The sequence below is a fragment of the Indicator indicator genome, chromosome 1, assembly GCF_027791375.1.
Source record: "Indicator indicator isolate 239-I01 chromosome 1, UM_Iind_1.1, whole genome shotgun sequence".
NCBI lineage: Eukaryota > Metazoa > Chordata > Aves > Piciformes > Indicatoridae > Indicator > Indicator indicator.
Window position 1 is genome coordinate 87504940 of NC_072010.1, and position 27163 is coordinate 87532102.

The window sequence follows — 27163 nt, forward strand, 5'->3', positions numbered from 1 at the left end:
TTGGTGCCCATTCAAAACTTGATTCGTCAGTTGGAGAGTCAGAAGGTCATCAGCAAAACTCATTCACCTTTCAACAGTCCAATCTGGCCTGTGAGAAAGCAGAATGGAGAGTGGCGTCTGACAGTTGATTTCCGTGCCTTGAATGAAGTAACTCCACCCATGAGTGCAGCTGTACCAGACATGATGGAACTCCAATATGAGCTGGAATCCAAGCAGGCCAAATGGTATGCTACCATAGACATTGCTAATGCTTTCTTCTCTATTCCCATAGCAGAGGAATGCAGGCCTCAGTTTGCTTTCACCTGGAGAGGCATTCAGTACACATTCAATCGTTTGCCCCAGGGGTGGATTCACAGTTCAACCATCTGCCATGCAGTGATCCATGATGCTTTGGAGAAAGGTGGAGCTCCAGAACACATTCAGTTCATCGATGACATCATCGTCTGGGGTGAGACTGCTGAAGAAGTCTTCAAGAAAGGTAACAAAATCATTGACATTCTCTTGCAAGCTGGTTTCGCTATCAAGCGAGACAAGGTGAAAGGACCTGCCAGAGAAATCCAGTTTCTGGGAGTGCGGTGGCAAGACGGTCGCCGTCACATCCCAATGGATGTGATAAACAGAGTCTCCACCATGGCAAATCCCATCAACAAGAAAGAAACTCTGCGTTTCTTAGGCATAGTGGGATTTTGGAGACTGCACATTCCTGGATACAGTCAGATTGTGAAACCTCTCTATGATGTGACTCGAAAGAGAAACAGTTTCCAATGGGGTCCTGAGCAACAAGCAGCCTTTGACCAGATCAAGCGAGAGGTAGTCCAAGCGATGGGTCTGGGACCTGTCCGAACTGGTCCAGACATTAAGAACATTCTGTACACAGCCGCGAGTGACAATGGTCCAACCTGGTGCTTATGGCAAAGAGCTCCAGGGGAGACACGAGGACGTCCTCTTGGTTTCTGGGGTCGTGGCTACAGAGGCTCAGAGGCAAACTACACTCCAACAGAGAAAGAGATTTTAGCTGCTTATGAAGGAGTGAAAGCTGCTTCTGAAGTCATTGGAACTGAGTCACAACTTCTTCTAGCTCCTAGATTGCCAGTTCTGAATTGGATGTTCAAAGGCAAAGGTTCTTCACCACATCATGCAACAGATGCTACCTGGTCTAAGTGGATGGCTCTAATAACACAGAGAGCTCGAATGGGAAATCTCGAAAGGCCTGGTTTGGTGGAGGTGATCACAAACTGGCCAGAAGGCACAAGCTGTGCAAGACCTCCAGAGGAGAGAGTAACTCGTGCAGAGGAAGCTCCTCCTTACAGTGATCTGTCTGATGATGAAAAGAGATATGCTTTGTTCACAGACGGTTCCTGTCGTCTGGTTGGGAACAAGCGGAGATGGAAATCTGCAGTGTGGAGTCCAACGCGCAGAGTTGCAGAAGCGAGAGATGGAGAAGGAGAATCCAGTCAATTTGCAGAGGTAAAAGCTGTCCAGCTAGCTCTTAACGTAGCTGAACGTGAGAGATGGCCAAAGCTTTATCTCTACACCGACTCGTGGATGGTAGCCAATGCCTTGTGGGGTTGGCTGAAAGACTGGAAGAAGAATGGCTGGCAGAGGAAAGGAAAGCCTATCTGGGCTGCAGATCTGTGGCAAGACATTGCTGCTCACATTGAGAGAATCCCAGTGAAAGTGAGACACATCGATGCTCACATTCCTAAGAGCAAAGCTACTGAGGAACAACAACACAACCATCAGGCAGATCTAGCTGCAAGAGTTTCCCAGGTGGACACAAACTCTGATCCTGATCCTGATCTTGACTGGAAACACCGAGGTGAGCTGTTCTTAGCTCGGTGGGCCCATGACTCGTCAGGACATCAAGGCAGAGATGCAACCTACCGATGGGCTCGTGACAGATCCATTGACATTTCCATGGATGCTATCACACAAGTCATCCATGACTGTGACATTTGTGCTGCTATTAAGCAGGCAAAGCGGATCAAGCCCTTGTGGTACGGTGACCGATGGTCTAAGTACAAGTATGGTGAAGCCTGGCAGATTGACTACATCACTCTACCTCGTTCTCGATCTGGTAAGCAGTATGTGCTGACTATGGTAGAGGCAAGCACTGGATGGCTGGAAACTTATCCAGTTCCTCATGCAACTGCACGTAACACCATTCTTGGCCTGGAGAGACAAATCCTGTGGAGACACGGAACTCCAGAGAGGATTGAGTCAGACAACGGAACTCACTTCAAGAACAATCTTGTAAAAAACTGGGCCAAAGAGCACGGCATTGAGTGGATATTCCACATTCCCTACTATGCACCAGCTGCAGGGAAGATCGAACGCTACAACGGTTTGCTGAAAACCACTCTCAAAGCCATGGGGGGTGGATCTTTGAAAAACTGGGAGAAACATTTAGCACAAGCAACCTGGTTGGTGAATAGTAGAGGTTCAGTGAATCGAGCTGGACCTGCCCAATCAGATTTGTTGCGAAAGGAGGAAGGTGATAGAGTTCCTGTTATCAGAGAAAAGAATCTGTTAGGCAAAACTGTTTGGGTATTTTCTCCTTCAGGAGAGGCCAAACCTGTCCGAGGGGTGGTTTCTGCTGAAGGTCCTGGTCACACCTATTGGGTGATGCAAGAAAATGGTGAAATTCAGTGTATTCCACAAAGAAATCTAACTTTGGCTGAGAGAGGTTAAATTCAGAGTGTTGCGCAGACACAGCATCGCGCCCAAGAGGAGAGTTCATGAGATCTACGGTGCACGAACCCTGAGAGCCCTGAGTCACCTGAGAGTCCCTGTTCCTTTCTTCGCTCCATCTGCGAGGAAACAAGCTGTTTGCTGTTTTTCCTGTGATTTGACTCTTTTGAATCATCTACATCTGAGATAGCCGGAATGGACTATGGTCTTTATTCACCTATTGTTGTAGATATTATTTTAGGTTAGATAAATGATAGTAGCAGCCAATGGAATTGTTTAGAAGGGGTGGACTGTGGTGGTTTGAAACTGTCTTTTTAATTTTTCCTTGCAAAGTTCAGAACAGAGAAAGTGAAAGAATGTAAATAAGTCACTATTGGGTGTAAGAAAGCAAAATAACGATTGTTCTAAACACTTCCATTGGATAGATAGAAATGTTTAAGAACTATTACCCAAAACAAAGTAGGCACTCTGCACATTCTGCGTTCGGCAGTGGGGGCAGTTGCTGAGCTGTCTGGCTGCTGTTTCTTCTTCTCTTCTGGCTGAAGATAACACACTGACCTTGGCAGCTAAGTTAACAGCTTTCTGCTTAACTAACTGTGCTTCTCTGTCCAGGGGGGTCTGGGGGGGAAGCTCCTGGGAGAGGGAGGCCCCTTTGGGAGGGTCCCCTTGGGGGGAAGCAAAGGGAGATCGGTTGTGCTTTTTCTGTTGATTGTATATATTTGTGAATGTTGTGAATTTTGTATATTTGTACATATTCATTGCATTTCATTGTAGATTTTAGACTCTGCTTGTAAATACAGCTTTTCATTTGCTTCCAGACTGGGCTAGCCTGGTTATTGTCGGTGGGGGGGGAATTTCAGCTCACACCGACACAAGTGTCAATGAGTTCAAATGACTTCAGCAGTGTCACTCTTGGCTGACTTGGAAAGCTCTGCACAGGTACAGGGGACTGGGATGGCAGTGAATATTTTAAGCTAGTTCCAAGAGACCTCACAAGAGCATTATCTGACAACAACCTCTTGCTGCTTTCCAGCTTCTCCCACTTGTGCCTCATTGTGCCTCTATGATTACTAAATTAAGACAATTGGACTTTAAGGGCAAATTATTCTCTCAGCACAGCAAGTCCTAGGTATTTTCTTGCAGTTACAATTAACAGTTATGGTGATCTGTTAACTGTTGATCTGTATTTGTTACCTACAGTGATCTCTTACCCACCTAGAAGACGATTAAACCACTCTGACATGTTATGAGGAGAGGTTTCAGTTACTGTATGTACGTCACACATTATACAGAATCTCTGAATATGGATGTCAAGGATATTTGAATAAGATACACTCAACAGCAAACAAATTTTATTTCAGAGGAAAAGTTCAAGAGTTTCACTTAAAGAAAAAAATCTTCAAGGAGAAAGAAAAGAAAGGAAAAAAAAGAACCAAAAAACCAAACATAAAAAACACCTCTCCTCTACATGGTCCTCAATAAAGGTCTATGATAAGAAAGTGTGCTGGAGAAACAAAAGTCACATGCCAGTTAATGATAGCTATGTGACACTTTAATCAAGCCTTCCTTGAAACAACTATTGATTCCAGTAACAACTAGCTGTCAGGAAGCCTGCAGTAGCACTAGACTTTCATTTATTTTAGGGACTGTTTTGGTATATTAGGAAAAAAAAGTAATATTGTGGCTATGAAAGCTTTGGAAGCACTTTATCAAAAACCAGCTCAGAGATAAAAAGCTAAAGGTGCTATTTCATATTCTGTTTATTTCCCATCCATCAAACTCTTTTGCTCAAACTGTTCCATCCCCCAGCAAGTCCAAAGATACTGTTTCTTATGAAACTTTTCAAGTTTTCACTTGGCTCATCTTCCTCATTTTTCTTTCTTTCTTTTTTTCTTTTTCCTTCTTTAAAAGCAGCTATGGCCTCCTGACTTATCATTTGTCCTAAGTTCTCACTGCTGTCTCACAACTTCATAACAGAAGACCTCATGTTTCTTCTCTTAGATTCATTTGCTCTCCCTAACGCTGGCAAAAGCTCCTACTGCTGCCATCTCTTGTTCTTCTTTCTATTTTTCAACATAGGTTGCAAGGCATTTTCCTGCCTTTCTGAAACTCCTCAGTCACCTTGCACAAAATAGGACACATTCTGTTCTGCCTGAGATTGCATCAGAACAGGAGTACACAAAGGTAGGTCTTCCAGCACTATACATTGTTAGCACCTGATTAATAAGAGTAGAATGAGCCTTTCTTGCCATGAGCTAAGAAATAGGAGAGGTAAAGCAGTTTCTTCTTTCTTCACTGTTGAGAAATGCTTAGGGAATAAGCTGTGTGGATCATATATATACGTGTCCTTGTGTATGTATGGCTGGAAGTCTTGGAAATGTTTCAGGCAAAGAGGAAGAAATTCTCACCCTTTACTCTGCTTGTGGGAGACCCCACCTGGAGTACTGCGTCCAGCATAAGAAGGAAATGGAACTGTTGGAGCAGGTCCAGAAGAGGGCCACAAAGATGATCAGAGGGCTGGAGCACCTCTACTTTGGGGACAGGTTGCGAGAGATGGGGCTGTTCAGCCTGGAGAACAGGAGGCTCCGGGGAGACCTGAAGGGGGCTTACAACAAAGCCAGGAGAGGACTTTTTACAGGGCTTGCAGTGATAGGATGAAGGGATTGAAGCTTGAGGAGGGTAGATTTAGACTGGATATTAGAAAAAAATTCTTTACAGTGAGGGTGGCAAGATTCTGGAACAGGTTACCCAGGGAGGCTGTGGATGCCCCCTCCCTGGAGGTGCTCAAGGATGACACCTCCTGGGAGGTGTCCCTGCCCATGGCAGGGGGGAGTTGGAACTAGATGATCTTTAAGGTCCCTTCCAGCCCAAACCATTCTATGAATCGATGAAGAGAGCTCCTTACAGAACTTATTCCCCAGAACACACATTAATATACACTCTGCTACTCCATGACAGGAAGCTTCTCAAGGATGGTTGTGGATTGGTTTTCTTCCATCCCTCAATCCTCTTTTAAACCTCTTTTTCCTAAGCTAGTTTCTGGAGTATGTGTTTTGTGTATTGATTCTCAAAAGCTTTCTGAAAGGAATTGAGAGTAGGATGATGGAGGAGTTAAGAGAAGCTGCATCCCTACAATATGCATGAGAGGAAGGTGGAACTTTATGTGCATCTGTAAATGGAGATGCCACAAGCTTGCACCTGTCTACAGCAAAACAAACCAGGGTTGCTGTACCAAACGATTTCATCCTCTTTGGTCGTGGTCAGCAGGCCATCTGATCACACTTTACAGGCTGGGCTTTGACCTACAGCTAGCCCTTTGAAGGTCCTTGTCCTACACAAGATATAGATGCATGTAATTCATGTTTCTGACTGTCATTTAATGGTGCCCAGTGCACCACTGCCTATATGAAGTACTTAGCACATTTTGAAGTCTTTCTATTTCTACACAACTGAAGGGAAACAAAAATGTCACCAATGCCAGCGATACATCAAAATCAGACTGAAAACCCACCAACAAACTCATGAGCAATTCTCATCAACTGCTTTTCCTTCAAACAGCTGGTTTGGTTTATGGGCTGAATGGGTAATTACATAGAACAGTAACATGTACTCTAGCCAAAATTGTGGATTGCAATAAAGTTTGGCCATATTTTTAATAACAGCTGCCCTGGATACATTGAGTACTTAGAAAGACTGAAAGGCCACAGCTCTTAAGTATTTCTTTGTGCTTTGTTTTTGTTGCAATGGCATTCAAGGAAAGCCAAAGAGGCAACCACTGACTCTCTGCAGCAACCATTCCCCCTCTCCTCAGTGGGAAACAGCACAAACTCTTAAGGGAACCACAAACACCTAAAGGAACTTTTGCAGCCTAAAACTTTGTACCTTGAAAATTCATTACTGGTCCTCTTGAGTGAAGCAGAATAAAAATAAGAGTTTGTAATCAAATCTTCTACTATCTACAATGTGCTTCCAGGGCAGGCTCATTTCTTTTAGCTTTACTTTCAGGCCAGCAGCATTAAGATGACTCATTGGGCTGCAGCAAACTGCACAGTCCCCTGTAAACCCCCAGTAAAATACTGTTTTCCTTCACCAGCCAAGCTCTGACTACGCATCTACTCCTTACTCTTCTTGGCATTCCTCATTAATCACTTCTTCTGAAGGTTGGACTCCCCACCTTTTTCCCTGAACTCATGAAGCTTTCTTCTTCTGCTTTCTTATTCCATGTGCTGCTGCTGTTACAAAAGAGATGATCCCTCTTTCCTCTTGAGTGTCACAACTGATCCAGAAAGCAGTAACCAGCCTAAGGCAAATCAGCAAGTGCCTTTTTCCTTTTAAGGACCAGCTATGCCCTTGTCAAGAGTACATAACACAGATTAACTGTGAGCAAACAAAATAGTGTAAATTCCACCGCACACCCTGGAATTAGTCTAGCTGAACTTTAGCTATCAGAAAGCTGCCTGCCTTGTCCAGGTAAGGCACCTAAGCTTCCTCTGTAGTGAAGGGAGGGTAACAAGCCCATTCAAGAAAAAAAACACAACAAACAACTCTGTTGCAGTACCACAACTAGGTAAGGTAGGTAGGTAGGAAAAGCACTTCTCTCTTCTCTTCCCTTCCCATCACAGAATCACAGACTAGTTTGGATTGGAAGGGACCTTAAAGATACCTAGTTCCAACTCCCTTGCCATGGGTAGGGATACCTCCTACTTGCTGTTGAAACCAGCTTGCTCAAGGTCCCATCCAACCTAGCTTTCAACACTTCCAGGTTTGGAGCTTCCACAACTTCTCTGGGCAACCTGTTACAGTGCCTCACCACCCCCATCGCAGGGAAGAATTTCTTCCTAATATCCAATCTAAATCCAGCTTCTTCCAGTTTGAAGCCATTACCCCTTGTCCTATCACTACACACCTTTGCAAGAAGTCCCTGTCCAGATAGCCCCCTTCAAATCCTGGTGCCTTCTCTTCTCCAGGCTGAGCAGCCCCAACTCTCATGGCCTGTCTTCATGGCAGAGTCAGGTCTTCAGCTGACTTTTGTGTTCAGGGGATTTCAGCATTAGTCATACCACATACTGCTGGTTGCAGCAGTGAGCTGCACAAAATATTCATTCCTACATCAGCCATCAGCAAGAGGTAAAATGATAAAAGCAGTACAACCTCTGTCATGCAGAATACTAGACAAGCATCTCCTGTACTGCTTACTCAAGTTAAGAAACACCTTGATGTTATTGTTACTGGAGGAACAACCTCAGCTGATCAGTCTGATATGTCCTTCACAGAAGCCCCCAGCCACAGACAAAGGCTTAACTGTGAAAGTGACATCTGTGGTCACAGATGATCTTGTGTACAAAACACAAAGGCTACCTTGCCTCATAGTGCTTTGCCTGTCTTATTTGCAGCCCATACTCCTTTCAAATTCCAACCAACCATTTTTGATGTGTGTGCTTCCCTGCTAGTTACCTCCCCTCAGACCAGCTTTGTGTTCTCCAGTTTTGTGCAATAAGCAACCTTAAATTCAATATCAGCAGCTGCAGAGCACAAGAATTTTCTATTCCTGCATCAATTTGAGGTCTATTAATCATTTCCAAATGCAGTGCTAATTTCTCTCTATACTACAGATAGAAAAGTCACAGAATTGTTTGGGTTGAAAAGGACCTTAAAGATCATCTAGTTCAACCCCCCCACTATGGGCAGGGACACTTTCCACTAGATAACGTTGCTCAAAGCCTCATCCATCCTGCCCTTGAAAACCTCCAGGGAGGGGGCATCCACAACCTCCCTGGGCAACTTGTTCCAGTGTCTCACCACCCCTGCTGTAAAGAATTTCTTTCTAATATCCTGTCTACATCTACCCCCCTCAAGCTTCAATCCATCCCCTTTCAGCCTATCACATCTACATAAGATGGTGCTGTTGGCACTGCAGTCTTTAATTGGGGGGAAAGCAAAACCTGGGGCCTACCTGTTGAAAGGTACTTCAGAAATTTTCTAAATACAAAACAAGGTCACCATTAACAAGAATGCAATAGGTTTCTTTCATCTAACATCTCACAAAGCAATCCAGAAGTCTCTTGTTGACAGTGATTCCTTTTTTCTTTCTTTGTGTTCCACATGAGCTGAAGCAATGTCATACGTATATATGAAGTAAGTACTAAAGACCTTAGTGTTATTAGAAAGTCTTTTATATTTTCCATATATCACAAAAAAACAACAACAGAAAAGCTAATTAAAACAATCCCCTCCAAATGGAGAGGAAAGGGAAGGGAAAGGGAAAAGGGAAAAGGGAAAAGGGAAAAGGGAACTGGAAAAGGGAAAAGGGAAAGGGAAAGGGAAAGGGAAAGGGAAAGGGAAAGGGAAAGGGGAAAAGGGAAAAGGGAAAAGGAAAAGGGAAAAGGAAAAGGGAAAAGGGAAAAGGGAAAAGGAAAAGGGAAAAGGAAAAGGGAAAAGGAAAAGGGAAAAGGAAAAGGGAAAAGGAAAAGGGAAAAGGAAAAGGAAAAGGGAAAAGGAAAAGGGAAAAGGAAAAGGGAAAAGGAAAAGGGAAAAGGAAAAGGAAAAGGGGAAAAGGAAAAGGGAAAAGGAAAAGGGAAAAGGAAAGGAAAGAAAAAAGAATGTCACCTACCTCTAAACTACCAGTCTGAAGCCCTATATCTCTTGGAAGTTTTGTTAATGGACCTAAAATTATCTCACATACTCCACTGTTGGCAGTTTTTTTGAAAGCTCACAAGCCTGTAGAAGTTGTTACACTGTCTCCTTCTCACTCTCCATCCCTTGAGGCCTCTCTGTTTCACTCCCACACATTCCCTACCACTCCTTCTCTTTGGCAGCCCAAAGGTGCTGCACCAACTCTATGCAGACTCTCTGCTGTGGGCAGCAAACGTGGTACATTTGCCAGCCTGAGACAGTATTTTACTGCTCTTGGTGCTCCTGGTTGATGCTTAAGCAATTCTAATGATAATTGCCTTACTCAGAAACTTCTTACTGTTGTATTTGTGTGCTTATCTGCCATTGTCAATGGGCTGAACTTAGATAAGAGCAAACAGCCACTCTCCTGAGTTAAGCGTAAACTAGATTGGAAGGCGAAGTCTTGAGGATAATTGACACACCAAATATAGGTTGGTCACAAAATAGGAATAAAGATAAAACATCTAGCTATCTTGTTGTGCTATCAGGGTGAAATAAGGGATATTTATAGAATCATAGAATCAGTCAGCGTTGGAAGGGACCACAAGGATCATCTCGTTCCAACCCCCCTGCCATGGGCAGGGACACCTTATACTGCTTGACAAGTTGGAAAAAGGAAGCATTTAAGATTTTAAAAGCGACTAACCCCAAAAGATATCAGAACACACAGTATAACTGTAAATTTGATTATTAGTCACTTTACTGCTGATGATTTCCCAGTGCCTTCAAGGCATCCAGAATTTCATGTTTATTAATTCACCTGAAAAACAAAGATAAAAAAATACTAGACTGCAAGGGATATCTTGGGATTTCATTAATTCATGTCGGCAAAATAGCTGGAGAATCTCCAGCAAAAGTCACTAAGAAGCTGCAAGATATTTTTTTAGTCTGCAGATATCTTGGCTGAGTTTTCCCCAGTAAGAACAAGACAAATAATAAATTATCCTTACCTCTGAATTTTGTGAGAGGGAATTTTACATTTGTGGAAGCAGTCCAGATATCTGCACTTTACACTTTGTAAAACAGCTGCTTTGACTTCCCTAGCTGAATCAAATTTGGATCACCCACTTCAAGAGAAAAGACAAAACTCACAAGGGGAAATCAACTTGAGAAACTGATAGATCTTCCAGCAGTGATCACAAAATGGTAGGGGTTGGAAGGAACCTCTGAAAATTATGGAGTCCATCCCCCCTGCCAAGGCAGGTTCACCCAGAGAAGGTCAAATCCAGAGGATTTTGAATGTCTCCAGAGATGGAGACTCCACCACCTCTATGGGCAGCCTGTTTCAGTGCTCCATCACCCTTAGTTCATCAGTTCCCCTCAGCTCAATCCCTTTTGTACACCATCCTATCATCAAGAGTACATTAAGATACCCTGTGATCTGCAGCTCCTTTTCTGCTTGGTTATTATTATCTCTGCCACCAATTGAATAACCAAGCAGAACCTGAATAAGCAGTCCTCTAGGATAAGGAAAAGAAAAAAAAAGAAAACTAAGAAAAGTCATGAACATCCAAGAACTCACTACTCATAAGGTGCTGACTGAAAGACACAAAACTTTTTGAGACAGCTACAGTCAGTTTCAGAATAATCAAGTTCATAACAACATCATGGTTACATGGAAAATTGAACTGTCCTACTACCCTTTTTCTACATGTTTATAACTTCCTCTGGGGCACATTTTCAACAAGTCCCTTTACAGAATCATAGAATTGTTTTTGGTTAAAAAAGTCCTCTAAGATCATTGAGTCCAACTGTCAACCTAAGACCACTGCAACCATTAAATCATGTCCTGAAGTTCCATGTCCACATGTGCTGACTCTTGCTATCTGCCTTCTCTAACATTCTAGAAAAAACTCTTGCAGCCTGATGCACCAAATTCTGCCTTGGTTTATTATTTCTTTAATATTTTTTAACTGGAAATAACATTAGTATTACCTCATATCTTGAAGTATATATAACAACACTCCAAAACCACTATGTTCCAGTGGTAAGTCAGGAAGAATGCAAGTGAAGGACAAGGCTATCGACAGTCAACAAAATCCTGAGTCAGTCATGTAGGCAAATGCTCTTAATCTATTCAAATCAAAGATTCTGCAAATACACAAGGTCACTGTGACCAGGATGATAAGAAACTGGAGAAGGAAGAAAAGAGCCTTTGGTGCAGTTACAGTATCATTTTCTGTTCCAGATAGAGTGACCTCAGCACTTCCTGTATCTTCTGGAAGCACTGCTCCCTTTTTCCAAAGAAGGACTGAGGTTATAGATTTTTTTTTTCTTGCTTCAGTGCTTCTTTTCAGAGATTATTTTTTATATAGTTAAAACCATCACTGTCCAACATTGCCTGAAATTGTGCCAGGGAAGGTTTAGGTTGGATATTAGAAAAAAAAATCTTTCCTGCAAGAATAGTGAGGCATTGGAACAGGCTGCTTAAGGAGGTGGTGGTGTCACCATCCCTGGAGGCATTCAAGAAATGTATGGACATGGCACTTAGGGACATATTTTAATAGCCATGGTGATCTTAGGTCAATGGTTGGGCTCAATGATCTTAGAGGTCTTTTCCAACCAAAACGATTCTATGATTCTGTAATAGGAGACTGATTTGCTGTCTGCTGTAACCAAACAAAACAAGCTAAGCAAACAACCACATAGACTGAAATTAACCCAGAATCACCTTGGTTTTGCGGAGACTCATATTTGTGCCTTTATGGACTCTATATATTAATCAATCTATTCTCAGAAGCCTTAAGAACTATAGCAGAACCATAATAGAAAAAACAACAACAAAATAAAAAGATAAAGAATCATCAAGGAAAACAGACCTCCTGTGACTGCAGTACCTAGGAATTCTGATGTCCAGCTCTGCATCTCACTGCCAAATATTGTATTTTCACAAGAGAGGAGAATACTCTTATTTTTAAAAAGTGTTTAAATCCTCCAATGGATGAGGCAAATAATATTTTAATCCAGGCTGGCTGTGTGAAACAAATCTTAAGAGAGAATGCTGCAGATTCCCTTTGATCAGCCTACCAGTGTAAAGTTACATTGTGTGTTTGTAACAGTCTGGTATCAAAGGATCACCAGATACGTTTGAAGCCTATCTCTTTTTCCACGTTAGTGAAAGACAAAACTTTTCTCCTTAATCCATCTAAGTTGCTCTGGGTGAGACCACATCTGAAGTACAGTATCCAGTTCTGGGTTTTCCAGTTCAGGAAGGACATATTAGGAGGGATGTATTAGAGAGTCCAAGGCAGGCTACAAGGATGATTAAGGGACTGGAATATGCCTGATGAGGAAAGGCTGAAAGACCTGGGGCTGTTGAGCCTGCAGAAGACTGAGAGGGGATCTTCTTAATGTTTAAAAATATCTGAAGGGTGGATGTCAAGAAGAAGGGGCCAGTCTCTTTTCAATTGTGTCCTGTGATAGGATGAGGGGCAATGGACACAAACTGGAACAGAAGTCCCACCTCAACACGAGGTAAAACTTTACCACAAGGGTGCTGGAGCACTGGAACAGACTGCCCAGAGAGGTTGTGGAGTCTCCTTCTTGGAAGACTTTCTGTCTGGATGCCCTCCTGTGTGACCTGCCATTAGGGTGATCCTGCTTTGGCAGGGGGTTTGGACTCAATTTCCAGAGGTCCCTTCCAACCCTTAACATTCTAGGATTCTATGATATCTAAGCAGAGAGACAATAAAGGTATGAGATAGCATTATTTAAAAAACAAACCAAGCACATGCTACAAGAAACTAAGCAAACAGCACTTCTAAAACTTTGTGTGGTCACCTTTTAAATAAAATAATGATCCATCTATAGGAGATACTAAATCTGCAACATCACCTACTAAAGTTGGGATATCTTCAAAGCTTGGAGAGAACCTACACAGGAAGATGCAATACAAACAGGATACAGAAGCATTTATTTTGCAAGACAAGACATGCAGATGGACAGTTACCATCAAAGCCCCATGAAATCTGAAGAAACCCCACCACTTCTTCAAGGCTGAGTAGAGAAGTTTATGTAACTTACAGATTTTATAAGAATCTTGTGTTCAGCACTGATGCTTAAAATCTCACCTTTTTAATTGCACCCATGTACTACTTTGGGATGCACTTGGTTTGAGTGCAAAGGCAGCTCTAGGACAGTCTTGAAGGCTTTTTCTTCACACCTACCTATAGACACAAGTTGTCTTCATGAATTCAGATTACAGAATCAAAGAATGCATCAGGTTGGAAGGGACCCTCAAACGCCTTCTTGTCCAAACTCCCTCCAAGTGAGCAGGGACATCTCCAACTAGACCAGGTTGCTCAGGGCCCCATCAAGTTTGACCTTGAATGACTGCAGGGATGGGGCCTCAACCAAACCTCTGGGCAACGTGTTCCCTCACTGTAAAGAATGTCCTCCTAATGTCCAACCTAAATCTACCCTGATGAAGTTTAAAACCATTCCCTCTTGCCCTCTCTCTACAAGCCCTTCTAAGCAGACCCTCCCCAGCCTTCCTGTAGGTCCCCTTCAGATATTGAAATGTTACTATAAGGTCTCTCTAGAGTGTTTTCTTCTCCAGGCTTAACAATGGCAACTCTCCCAGCCTGTCCTCCTAGGAGAAGTGCTCCAGTCCTCTGATCATCCTTGTGGCCCTCCTCTGGACTACTCCAGCATGTCCATGTCCTTCTTGTGCTGAGGGCCCCAGAGCTGGACATAGTATTCCAGGTGAGGTCTCACCAGGGTAGAGCAGAGCAGCAGAACCACCTCTCTTGATCTGCTGGCCACATGTCTTTGGATGCAGCCCAGGATGCAATTGCCTTTCTGGGCTGCAAGTGCACATTGCTGGCTCATGTCTTAGCCATTAGGCTAAATGTCTTCATGTGTCTGAAGAGCTGAACAGTACAAAGTCTTTGACCAGGAAATTGAATTTTCTTAAAAAGTAAATATTCTAAGTGTGGCTTAAGCTCTTACAAAAATGGCTACCCCTAGGACTTTGCAGAGAAATGCCTAAAATCCTAGCTCTCCAGGACACTCTGGAACGTTATCTGTTCTGGGGAGTAGATAGAAGGCCTCTACAGCCACACAACAAGGAAGTCAAGGGAGACCATTAACAAGTGCTGCTAATGGCTTGTGGCACATCCCTGCTTTTCTTCAGTCCCTGGGCTCATGTTCAGCTTCTCTCCTCTTGCTAAAATAGGGCAAACTATTCTATCCTGGAACCAGGCATGAGGAGCCCAGGAAAAAACAGTCCAAAGCCAGAGACAGCACAATATAAGGGAAAGATGGCAACATAGACAGGAATCCTGAGGCTCTGAAGCTGATGGCACTTTCCAGAAGGGCATACAGGACTTCTTGAAAATGTCCAGAAATTGCAGTTAGGAAGGTGCCTTTTCATGAGGAGACACTAGAATATCATAGTGACAGGTAGCAGGGAAAACCACAAAAAAAACCTACATAGGCTAAATGGGCTTTGGTAGCCAACTGAGACAAGATGAAGCAAACCCCAAGACTGCAGTAAGCAGAAACAAGATGCAAATGTCCTCCAGTTTCAGTTCTCTTCCAGAAGTCCCCTGCATCTTCTCTCCAGAGGATGAAAGCAGCAGACTTTCTCCAGCATCATGCTTCTGTGGTTGTAGTGGGCTCAGTATCAGTCAGTGCAGTATCTTTTATTATCTGCTTTACCAAAGACTGTATTTTCCTATGACTGAACCTAAGTTCCGTGACCTCACATCCAGGATCTGTTTAAGCACAGCTGACACGTTCAAGTCCGGAGGCTCAGACAATGAGTGGCAGATCAAAGTGTTGGGAAACCTTGCCAACATGCTTCAATCACATTGGATTCAAAGCAGGGTTCAGCCTTGAGGGCTCTGTCAGTAGTCTCCTGATGGAGACTGCCAGTCGCCACTAGTAACAGCAATTTTCAACACATATTTACCTACCCATCAAGAATCAAAGTGAGCCTGCAGACTCCAGCTCCACATGACACTGAACAGCCGTCACATGACAGCAACCTTCCAGCAATAACAAATCACATTTAAAGCAAATCACTTGCACACAAAAGCTTCCTCCTCCACTACTAGTGCTCTGCTTTGTGTTCTAATCTCACAGAATCACAGAATGGTAGGGGTTGCATGGCACCTCTGGAGATCATTGAGTCCAACCCGCCTCCCAAGGCAGATTCACCTAGAGAAGGTCACACAGGAACACGTTCAGGCAGGTTTTGAATGTCTCCAGAGATGCAGACCTCACAACCTCTCTGGGCAGGCCATTCCAGTGCTCCACCACCCTTAAATTAAAGAAGCTCCTCCTCATGTTTAGATGGAATTTCTTATGTTCAAGTTTGTGCCTGTTACCCCTTGTTGTGTCATTGGGCACCACTGAAAAGACTGGTCCCATCCTCCTGACACTCACCCTTTAAGTATTTATAAGCATTTATGAGATTCCCCCCTCAGTCTTCTCTTTTCCAGACAAAAGAGAACCCATTCTCTCAGTCTTTCCTCATAAAAGAGGTGTTCCAGTTCTCTAATCATCTTTGTATCCCTTTTCTGTATCCTCCAGCAAGTTCACTTCTCTACACAAAGACATACTTCAGTGAGGGTCCTCTTCCTGTCAAAGAACTTTTCAACATCTGCAAAGTGTGGATGGGAGAAGACAGTATGCAACACAGAGTTCTAAAGTCACCTCAAACCTAAAACCAGATCATGCACATGTGCCACTACAAAGCATTGTGCACATACACACATGATTAAAGCAAAAGGGACTAACAGACCTCTGCAATACTCACCCAGAAGCAGAAGAAACACTATGAACACTGAATTCATGCCTGTAAAAGTATTGGGTTCTTGATTCTTTGCTGTTTCCAGAGCTACACACAGCTTTGTCAGGAATAACAAATATGACATCAGCCTTGGTTTTGGTGCAGCCAATCCTAACTCTATCCTTTTTACCAGGGAAACCAGGGAAAGCAACTCACTGCCACAGGTGTGCTGTTTGGCATCCACACAGACATAAGCTTGCCTCTGACAAGTTGGTAACACTTTCAGAGGTAAATATCAATATACTGACACTCTAAACTACTGGTGGCAACTGGCTACAGTCACATTACAGCTGTGGGTCACTAGAGCACAGCTGTCTTAACAATTCTTCTAGATCCAGTCTTAATAAGCCCCATGCCCATGCACAGAGGGGTGAAACAGAACAACTAGGGGAAGTCCCAAATCCACCCAGATTTTGGGTTTAATGAACCTGCAGTGACAGCTCAGCAAAAGGGGAAGATGCACTATAAGGAAGAATCTCCCTCCCCAGATACTCATCAAAAATTATCATTTACCCCAACTAAAAGGCCTTAGCTCTGCCTAGAACACATTTGCATTAGACCTGCAGAGGCTAATGTGGAAATTAAAAACTGAAAGGTCAGTCATCTGACTGACCCTAAATAACATCTAAGCAATTCAATCATGTCTTTCCCATTGCAGGCTTAGACAGCAGGATATCGTAACTGGTACCAATCGATCTGTTTGCCACTCTGGCTGATTATGGTCTGGCACTGAATTAATTTTTTTATTATTATTACATGACTCAGGCTATCTGAGAAGATAATCCCATGAAAATCTTCTTCATCAAAGAATTAGATTAGCAAATGTTATTTCTCTTGAAGCACATTATGCATTTCACTGTCAACACTCTTAGCAAGGCTCACTGTAGAGAGAACCCACATTGAAACAGCCATGAATGTTCTACCAGAAAATGAATACTCAGGAGCTCTTTACATTTCTTTATATCTTCCAATGAACTACTTTTTTATGTGATGTAATATGAAAATGTCCTGCCGATAATGTAGTTCTAGGAATGAATATGAACATTTTGGCCTCACATGTAGATATTTTCCAGTGCTAGAGATTCACAGGAGGCTTATACAAATAAAAATCTTACAGCAACTGTGCTTTTTGGCTCATACTGTTACCCCTATTTAACTGATGTGATAACTGAGGCAGAAACATATTGAACTTTTTATCCAAGGTCACACAGTGAGGTCAGGAATGGAGCTAAAGCAGACTCCAACTCTTTCAGTTCACTGCTTTGTTTTAAACCATCTAATTTCTCTTTTAGCTCTTTGGTATTGATGCAAAAGTACAAAAGACTGCTAGCACACTGTTACCTTTATAATTGCAAATCCCCAGTGTAAAAATAATGCAGGTTAGAATCTAAAGCAAGCATATGAAAACCCCTTTTCAGCTACCTGGATGCAGAAATATCGCAGCACATTCCATCACTTTAATAATATCTCACAGCAGGAGGTATTTGAGTCACTTTTAGCATGCTGTCAATCATAACTAAAAGCTCTTAAAACTACTAAAAGTTATGCAGTCAGCCAGGAACATGCAGACAATGTAGACTCCTGGAATCACATGTTACAACCATCCTTTTATGTATAAAGTTCAAAAGAAAGGTAAAAATAAGAAAATAAAAGCAACTTCTCTAATTTCTACAGCATTTTACAAGTGTCTTAGGAATACTAAGTAATCACCTAAACAATTCCATGACAAAACGATACCAGCAGCTGTTCCAACATAGAAGCTGCACAAAAAAGATGTGAAAACTAAAGCTGCAGCTTCAGATCTAATACCAAAAGGCCTCCTTTCGGCCAAGGGGCCAAAAATACACAGACAACAATCAAATGAAACATCGACACCAGCAAGCTCAAAAAGTAACAGGATTCCCTGGCCACCATGCCTCTGTTCCAGGGTTTTCCATTAGAACCTTTACTTCCTGACCCATGTGAAATAATGTCAAATCAATGCAGAATAGGTTGCTTTTTGCATTTCAACAAAACAGCTTTCCTGATAATGCACACCGTGCTGCATTTACCTCTACATCTCTAAGCACTTTCATCTCTTCACAAAGAAACATAGCTTCTTTTCTGTTGAAGGCTGGTTGCAGCTATTGCCACATTTCTAATTGATTCAGTGTTAAAATCAGTAGAACTCAAAGTAATTTCAGAAATCATATTCCTATTTGAAATCCAAATTCAAAGATTCACAGATTGCATCGGGACCCTCAAAGATCATCTTGTCTAACCCTGCTGCAGTGTGCAGGGACATCACTAACTAGATCAGGCTGCCCAGGGCCACATCAAGTTTGACCTTTAATGTCTTCAGGGATGGGGCCTCTACCACCTCTCCAGACAACTTGTTTCAATATTTTTACCACTCTCATTGTAAAGAGTTTCCTCCTTACATCCAAATTAAACCTAACGTGCTGCAGTTTAAAACCGCTGCCCCTTGTCCTATTGCTGCAAGCCCTTCTAAACAGTGCTACCCCCGCCTTTCTGTAGATCCCCTTCAGATACTGAAATGTAGTTATAAGGTCTTCCTAGAGCCTTCTCATCTTCAGGCTAAATACCCCCAATTCTTTCAGCCCGTCTTTGCAGGAGAGCTGATCCTCTGATCATCTTTTTGACCCTCCTCTGGACCTGGTCATAGAATCATAGAATGGTCCAGGCTGGAAGGGACCATCAAAGGTCATCTAGTCTGATCTCTCCACACTCAGCAGAGACATCCCCAACTAGATCAGGTTGCCCCGGGGCCTCATTGAGACTCACCCTGAATATCTGCAGGGAAGGGCCTGGACCACCTCCCTGGGCAACCTGTTTCAGTGTTCCACCACCCTCATGGTGAAGAACTTCTTCCTCATATCCAGTCTAAATCTGCCCTTCTCTAGTTTGAAGCCCTTGCCCCTCGTCCTGTCACTGCAAACCCTTGTAAACAGCCTTTCCTCATCCTTCCTGTAGGCCTCCTTCAGGTACTGGAAGGCTGTTCTCAGGTCTCCCCAAGCCTCCTCTTCTCCAGTCTGAACCACCCCAGCTCCCTCAGCCTGTCCTCGTAGCAGAGGTGCTCCAACCCCCTGATCATTTTCATGGCCCTTGTGGCAGTTTAGGCTGGGTGCCTCCTGTCACTGCCACATAAGCTACCCCTCCAGTGTCCGAGTGTCCAACCCAATAAGGTGGACACAGGACACGGCGTATTTCTACCCATAAATCCTGTCCCTATCAATCCATCTGCAAAGTCATTCTCTCCCTCTTTCCTCCCTCTCTGCTCCCGTGGGAGATGCTCTCTTATCGGGTAATGGTGGGGGAGTATCTCAAGGCCTCTTAGGCCTGTCTGGGCCTAATGCCAGGAGGAGAAAGGACTGGGGGCAGTCTCAGACCTGGCCAGCCTGAGACTTTCCTAGCAGCAGGGGGGGAAGAAAGAGCCCTGGGGGTTTTGGGTATACCCTCAGGTGGGAGAAGGGAAGAGCTGGGAAACCTTTGGGTGTTATGTAAGGGACTCTGTACACTTTGGGTTATTCTTGTCACTATGCTTTGTAGTTTTTTGTAGTTTCACCAATTGCTTTTCTATTTAAACTTTCCATCACTCTCCAATCCATTTTTGTGAGTGTCATTCTTTTGTCCCTCGCGGAGTAAGAGAGGATCTCTCTGGCCCCAAACCAGCACAGATTATTGGTAGCAGAGGATGGTTGCTGCGGGGAACAAATTGGATTGGAGAAGCGCAGAGATGGAAAAGTTAAAATAGAAATCTGGGCGTTGTTGGTTTCGGCCCCTCTGGACCCTCTCCATCAGGTCCATGTCCTTCCTATATCCAACAGGTCTATGTCTCTGTGCTGGACACAGTACTCCAAGTGAGTAAATAAAAGGGATAAGCCATTCACAGTATCTCAGTACCTCAAACCTTCTAGCTTTGGGAGCTTACCGTCGGCTGTGAGTGCTTCCCCTCCTCTAAAAGCTAGTCTTGTATGGAATTCAGAGATTTTTTTTTTTAATAGCCATTATTAACATTGGAGAGAACATTATTCTCAAGATGTGCATCAAAATGTCTGGTGGCCTTTTACAGGGGTGCTGCAACTACAAGTAAGGTGTAAATACCTATGTATTATAGCAGATGTGGAGAGAGACTTCCATTTCTAAACCCTACATATAAGTCACAGAGGCATTCTTAATCAGAGAGAACAAGGTGCAGAGCAATAGCAAGAGCAACTCACACAAGTAGTCCGGGACCAGGCTGTGAGGAGCAGCTAAGCTAGAGGCTACAACTGTGACACAAGAAAAACAATCTTCACAGCTGACCTGAAGGATTACAGAAAGCCCTCAGAAGAAACCAGTAATGACACCAAAAAATCCAGCTGCACTCCAGGAGCTTAAGATGAATGTCATTAAATATGCTGATAGTTCTCAAAGAGACCAGTGAGCCAGCCAGCCGCTCACTAGAAAAGTGTCAGTGTACAACAAGCAGCACCAAGATCTGCAGAAAAGCATTTCTCTACTGCATGTCCACCAGGCACAAACACTCCACGAGCCTGCAATGTATGACACTGAGCCCTTCACTCAGGTCACAGTAATTCTGAGAGTGAGCATGTCCAGTAAGTACATATTACAGACAAGTATCTTTACCCCATTGCTTGCTTTCCAGATTTGGTAAGCCACCTGTATGCTACTACAACAAAGAGGTTCAAAATGGGGTTTTGGGTAGTAGTCCTCCCTACCACCACATGAAAGGTTTTAATAAATTATTTATAAGCTGGTTAATAACGAAGGGTATTTTTGGCAGAGAGCTTTATTGACTTGTCTTGCTAACAAAATATTACCCAGTTACAGAAAACAGCAGAAAGTTCCATTAATTTTTTTGCACTGTACAGTGGGTATAAATTGCTAGCTTATTAAAGTATAATCCTCAAAATGGAACAACTCTAATTCTTTCTACAGTGCTAAGCATCAGGGACTTGGACAAAACCAGACCTATTTCCAAATGCAATCTCATTTTGATTTGGGAAAATTTGTATCACCTCTTCCTGGATGTGTTTTATTGCAGCACACCTCAACTGTCTTCCAGCAAAACAAAGAACAGACTAAAAGGGCTGTGGACATTCATACCCAGTTTAGATCTCTGACTTACCACAAGGTAATTACTACACTTGCTATAGATCCAAGATATAATTACCAGCGCATGTGACTGAGATTAATTATGTAAATTGAATTCCAACACCTTTACTCGCTTCTAATAGCACCTTGCTTTGAGAGCCATCACAGTGATCTCAATGGCACTACTTGCCAAACAGGGTACGACTTAAGAGGAGCCAAAGTGATGCAAGGAGGTACATTATGTACTGGACTTGGTCTTCACGTGTGTCTACAAACAGGCTGTAGACACGTCAGGATCTAGTATATATAAACAAACAAGCAAGTTACAGAGAGATCCAGATCTCTCAACAATGATACGCTATTTGCAGAGCACTTAGATTTACTCTAATGACCAGAATATCAAGCCCATAGTATCTTCACTGTCTGCATACAACCCTGCAAGATAATGAAACTGCTGTTATGGTTTCTGCTGCTCCTATGGGAAACAGAAATTGTAACCACAAAACCACAAAAGTGAGCTTCTTTGATGATTCCAGTTGGAAATTACAAAAGACCACTGCGATACCTCAGCCCTTTCTTCCTCAAGGACAAGTTACAAATCCTATCTGAAGAGACAGAAATATTTCAGGCAAAGATCACTCCTAAGAGCAGCTGTAGTTATGTGCCTGAAGAATCAATTAATTTGTAATTCTTACAGAAAACAGTGGACAGTTGCCTGTCTTCTATGCATACCATTAGTGTAACTCCTAGGAAGTCAGTGTTCAAAACTTAGAGCTGCTTGCTCCTGCTAGAAGCAGGCGGTGTATTCATTTTCACTTCATAAGTCACACAGTTAACTAATAAAAGGACAGCATAGGTAGGTCACTAGAGAGGAATTTAGTTCTCTCCTTTGTTGTTCGCTTGTGCTACCTAGAGAAGCCATCAGGTTACACATGCCTCAGTTCCTCAGCTCATCAACAGTTCTGTTGGTCACATACATGTTGTATGGCTATGACAGAGCTTTTCATATGATACAGTAAGAAAAAATACAGGCATTTCATAGAACCATCAAGGTTAAGATCATCAAGTCCAACCATAATCAACTACCATGGCCACTAAACTATATCCTGAAGCATCACATCTACACTATTCTTGAACACATCCAGGGATGGCGACTCCACCACTGCCCTGCGCAGTCTGTTTCAACGCTTCACTACTCTTTCAGGAAAGAAATTTTTCCTAACATCTAATCTAAACCAGCCCTGGCACAACTTGGACCCATTTCCTCTCATCCTGTCACTAGTTACTTGGGAGAATAGACCAACACCAGACTCACTATGACCTCCTTTCAGACAGTTGTAGGGAGCAATAACACCTCCCCTTATCCTCTTCTCCAGACTAAACAACCCCAGCTCCTTCAGACACTCCTTGTATGACATGCCCTCCAAACCCCTCACCAGCCTTGCTGCTCTTCTCTCAGTATCTTTCTCATACTGTGGCATTCAGAACTGAATACAGTACTTAAGCTGTGGCCTCACCAGGACTGAGTACAGGGGCATGATCACTTCCCTACTCCTGCTGATCCCACTATTCCTGATCCAAGACAGAATGCTGTTGGCATTCTTGGGCACCTGGGCACACTGCTGGCTCATGTTCAGCCACCCATCCACCAGCAGCCCCAGATCCTTTTCCACTGGGCTGCTTTCCAGTCACTCTGCCCCAAGCCTGCAGCATTACTTGCGGTTCTTGTGACCAAAGACTCAGCACTTGGTCTTGTTGAACCTCATCCCACTGGCCTCAGCCCACAGATCTAACCTGTCCAGATCTCTCTGCAGAGCCTTCCTATCCTTGAGCAGATCAACACTCACAATCAATGTAGTGCCATCTGCAAACTTACTGATGTGTCCTTGTTCCCCTCATTCAAATCATTGATGAAGATATTAAACAGAACTGGCCCCAGTACTGAGCCCTTGGGGAGAGCACTTGTGACCAGCCACCAACTGGATTTAACTCTATTTTCCACAACTTGTGTTTCCCTTGTACATGTACATTTGTCTTTAGTAACCTAAAGCCACAGCGAAGTTTGAAAGAATATTTTAATTTTAATGTAGCAGGCATTAAATAATCAGAAACATGAAAAGGATATGAAAGGCCCAAATAAAACAACTTTTTTAAAGACCAGAAGCCTTAAACATGGATTTGACACAAAACTGAGACCATCATATTGTGGGCATCATTACTGATATATCACCCTGGAGTTAAGATTAAGTCAGATAATAAAGTTATGTTCTGCATACAAGATGCCAACCTATTAGAGAAACATTTGAATGTTACCAAACAGAAGGGGACAAAGGGGTTTGCATAATTCCTTTAGCTTGTGTTTTCTGTAATGTAAACTCTGGATCTGAGCTAAAATATATCCTGAACAACTTGTTCTTCCCTTCAAATACTAATCCGTGCAATTTTTTTCCATGGAAACTGGTAAACCCACTCAAGTCTGCAACTGAAACATCAAGTCTTAACCAAAAATCTATACAAACCCTGACCTCACTGCCTCTCTCTTGTTATTTCATCCCATGGCTCCTGTGTGGTATAGCAGCCTTCACTGTTCAACAAAAAACTGCAAACTTTGAGACAGCACTTATACACACATTATCAGACATATCTCATTAGTCACCTCAAGAAATGAAAAGTAAAAGCAAGAAGCATTAGCATAGCCAACAGGTATGAGAATTACACCCTTTTCTGTTTGATTCCTTCTGAAAAAGAAAGGAAACATCCTTCTTCTACAGTTCCTTCCTAGGAGAATGCCACAGACTGCAGTGGACTAACATTTGATTTACACTAGTTATTGCACAAGCAATAACTATTTGTTCCAGGGTTCTGAAGGCTTGTGTTAGAATATTTATGAATCTTTAACAGAGATTTTTGCCTAGATAGCTTTCCTTTCACATAAACACCATCACAGTATTTTATCGTCTGGTATTTTATCATCAGGTCAGAAGAATTGCTGGAGGATTTGCAATTTGGTCCACTAAGACTAGCATTTGACTTCCATAATAATGCTTACATAGAATCACAGAATGTTAGGGGTGGGAAGAGACCTACAGAGATCATGTAGTTCAAACTCCCTGCCGAAGCAGGATTACCTAGGGCAGGTCACAGAGGAATGCATCCAGGCAGGTTTTGAAAGTCTCCACAGAAGGAGACTCTACGACCCCTCTGGGCAATGCTGCCCAGAGAGTTCCAGGGCTCTGGTGTTCTCACCGTAAAGAAGTTTCTCCTCATGTTGAGGTGGAATGCCCTGTGTTCCAGCTTATACCCATTTTTCCTTGTCATATTACTGTGTGCCACCAAAAAGAGCCTGGCACCTTCACCTTGACACCCACCCCTCAAATAATGATAGACATTAATAAGATCCTCTCTCAGCCTTCTCTTCTCCAGACTAAACAGCCCTAGATCTCTCAATCGTTCTTCACAGGAGAGACGTTCAAGTTCCACAATCATTCTCACAGCTCTCCATTGGACTCTCTCCAGCAGAACCCTGTTTCTCTTGAATTGGGGAGCCCCAAACTGGATACAGATTCCAGGTGGGGTCTCACCAGGGCATAGAGCAGAAGAACTTCCCTAGACCTGGACACACTTTTTTTGATGCACCCTGGGAATCTATTGGCCTTCTTGGCCACAAGGGCACATTGCTGTCCCATGGATAACTTACTGTCCCCTAGGACTCCAAAGTCTTTCTCCACAGAGCTGCTTTCCAGCAGGACAATCCCTAGTGCCTGGTGTAATTTCTGGTGAGGTTCATGTCATGCCATGTCTCCAAGAAATGCAGCAGGTATGTGGCAGCCTTACCACACTAAGATATTTTAATTCATGTGGACAATACATCAACTTTTTAATCATTCCTTATCACTCAAGCAAGTACTTACAGGGTCAGAAGGACCACAGAAGTCTCTGAACACTTTTGGAGGTTCAGGTTGTATTATCTCCATTGCTATGCAAGGGCCTGAACACAACTCTGTAACCATGTCCTGGAAGAGAAAAAAAAAAAAAAAAAAAAAAAGGCAGAAACAAATCTGAGCTTCTTTGGTCATTAGCAAGGGTCGTATTCCTCCCCAAAACTAGACCCAAATTTATAGGACAGGAACAATTAAGAAATATTGGTGCATGTAGGAAAGCAAAGACACGAACTAAAGATGTTAGTATTCACAACTGAAGAAATGTTTTCCATTTTGGTACTTCGTTTAGAAGGTGGAAATGAGGTAAACTGGATATCCAGCTTCAGCAGGACACTGAACACCTTGCAACAGCACCCACGACACTTTAAAGTCTTTTGCAGATAGATCCTTATTGATCTGGACTGGGATTTCACAGAGGTATCCCCTAACTTGCCAAACTAGGCTGAATCAATATAACAGACTTTATGTAAGCCTGGAAGATCATGCTATGTTCAGCCAGTTCCACAGGCAGCAATGTACTTTGCAGCATTCCCTACAAGGAGCACAGTACACAGCCTAAATTTGTTTCCAAATACACACCTGTTTGATGGTTTTATGTCATCAATATGTCTCTTGGGGGTTTGGTTCTCACTGTCTTTTCTTCACATATTACCACAGAAGGTGAAACACACAGGCCAACAGGACACAACTGATAAGGGCATGTCACACAACCTATTAGAGGAAGGGTCCTTGATCTAGAAAGTTTCTCCTGGACATATTTTACCAGAATCTCAGTTACATGAAACCCACCTGTTTACCTGGTGCCTCCTGAAGAGTAAAGAGATATTGTGAGTTCCAAGTGGGTGATGAAGATGGGTCTTAGTTTTCATAAGCTTAATTTAATTTGGGCATTACTGCCAATTTGGAGTTTGTTAAATACAGGTATGGGTTTCACGAGCAGAAAGAACCTATTTTGACGTTCTAGTCTGACTTCCTTTTTTAAAACATGCCCTTATAGTTGCATACTGTCTAGAAATTTAGGCAGATGATATTTGAAGAAATCAGGATAATTGAAATAATCAAAATCAGTGAGGAAAGGGGAAAGGAGGAAACATTCACAGGAAATAGGGAAGGACAGGGAAGGGCAAACAAGGTACTAGTATCATACCTACCTTCCATAGGTAGGTCAAGGGTGAGTCATAGCAAAGAACAAGAATGTACAGAATGGGCAAAAAAGCAGTAGGAAAAAAAGGATTAAGTGCTTCTCTGCCTTTTATGAATTGTTATGGAAACTAAATACACAAACAGCAAACGTGAGCAAAGTTATTCCTGACTCGTTCATTACAATACAAAGCTGAGGACTGAAGACCAGCTGCCATCAACTACAGCACAGTGGCATGTGGCATTATGTGAGACAAGTTTGGTCTATCTTATACAGCCTCATCAAGTTGAGAGTGGATTTAAACCGCAGACACCATTTCTCTGCAAAGACTTCCAGTTACAGCTAAATTTTCTTTAGCAAATAGTTTATTCATCAAATAACATGACTTGCAGTCAGACAAAACCATTCCTGGACCTAGATCAGGCCCAAGCATTTTGATTAACAAAGTAGATTCTGAGCTGATCCAAAATAATCTCCCTTCTTTTTCCCCCATTTTCTATTCTGTCTACAGTAGGAAACACAAAGCAAAACAGCAAAAAACTAATCAATAGTAAGCAAGATCCTAAGCAGGAGATACTATTAAAGCTAAAATTTTGGGCAATTGTTCATCTTTCTCTTTTCAGTGCTTTTTTTTCCCCAAAGTACTTTCTAAGTCAAGCCTTTATCTGACTGACAAGGGGTAACCAGAAGAAATGGGAGCACAGTTTTTGAAAACGATTTCTGGATGCCAAGTATCTTCTGTGCTGAGTTATTTTTGAACCATAAATAAAATTCAGATGAAAACAGACGGTTGTGAGTCACAGATATAAGAGGTCATATTCTTTC

At 42.8% G+C, this 27163-nt stretch overlaps 1 protein-coding gene across 1 annotated transcript in view; it reads right to left on the reverse strand.

The window, feature by feature from the left end:
- Nucleotides 1–27163, reverse strand: part of NME7 (NME/NM23 family member 7) — a 79467-nt gene that overhangs the window by 4932 nt on the left and 47372 nt on the right. The window contains exon 10 of the mRNA XM_054386344.1: nucleotides 25168–25269. Coding sequence (XP_054242319.1) covers nucleotides 25168–25269 — 102 coding nt within the window. The remainder of the gene's footprint in view (nucleotides 1–25167; nucleotides 25270–27163) is intronic.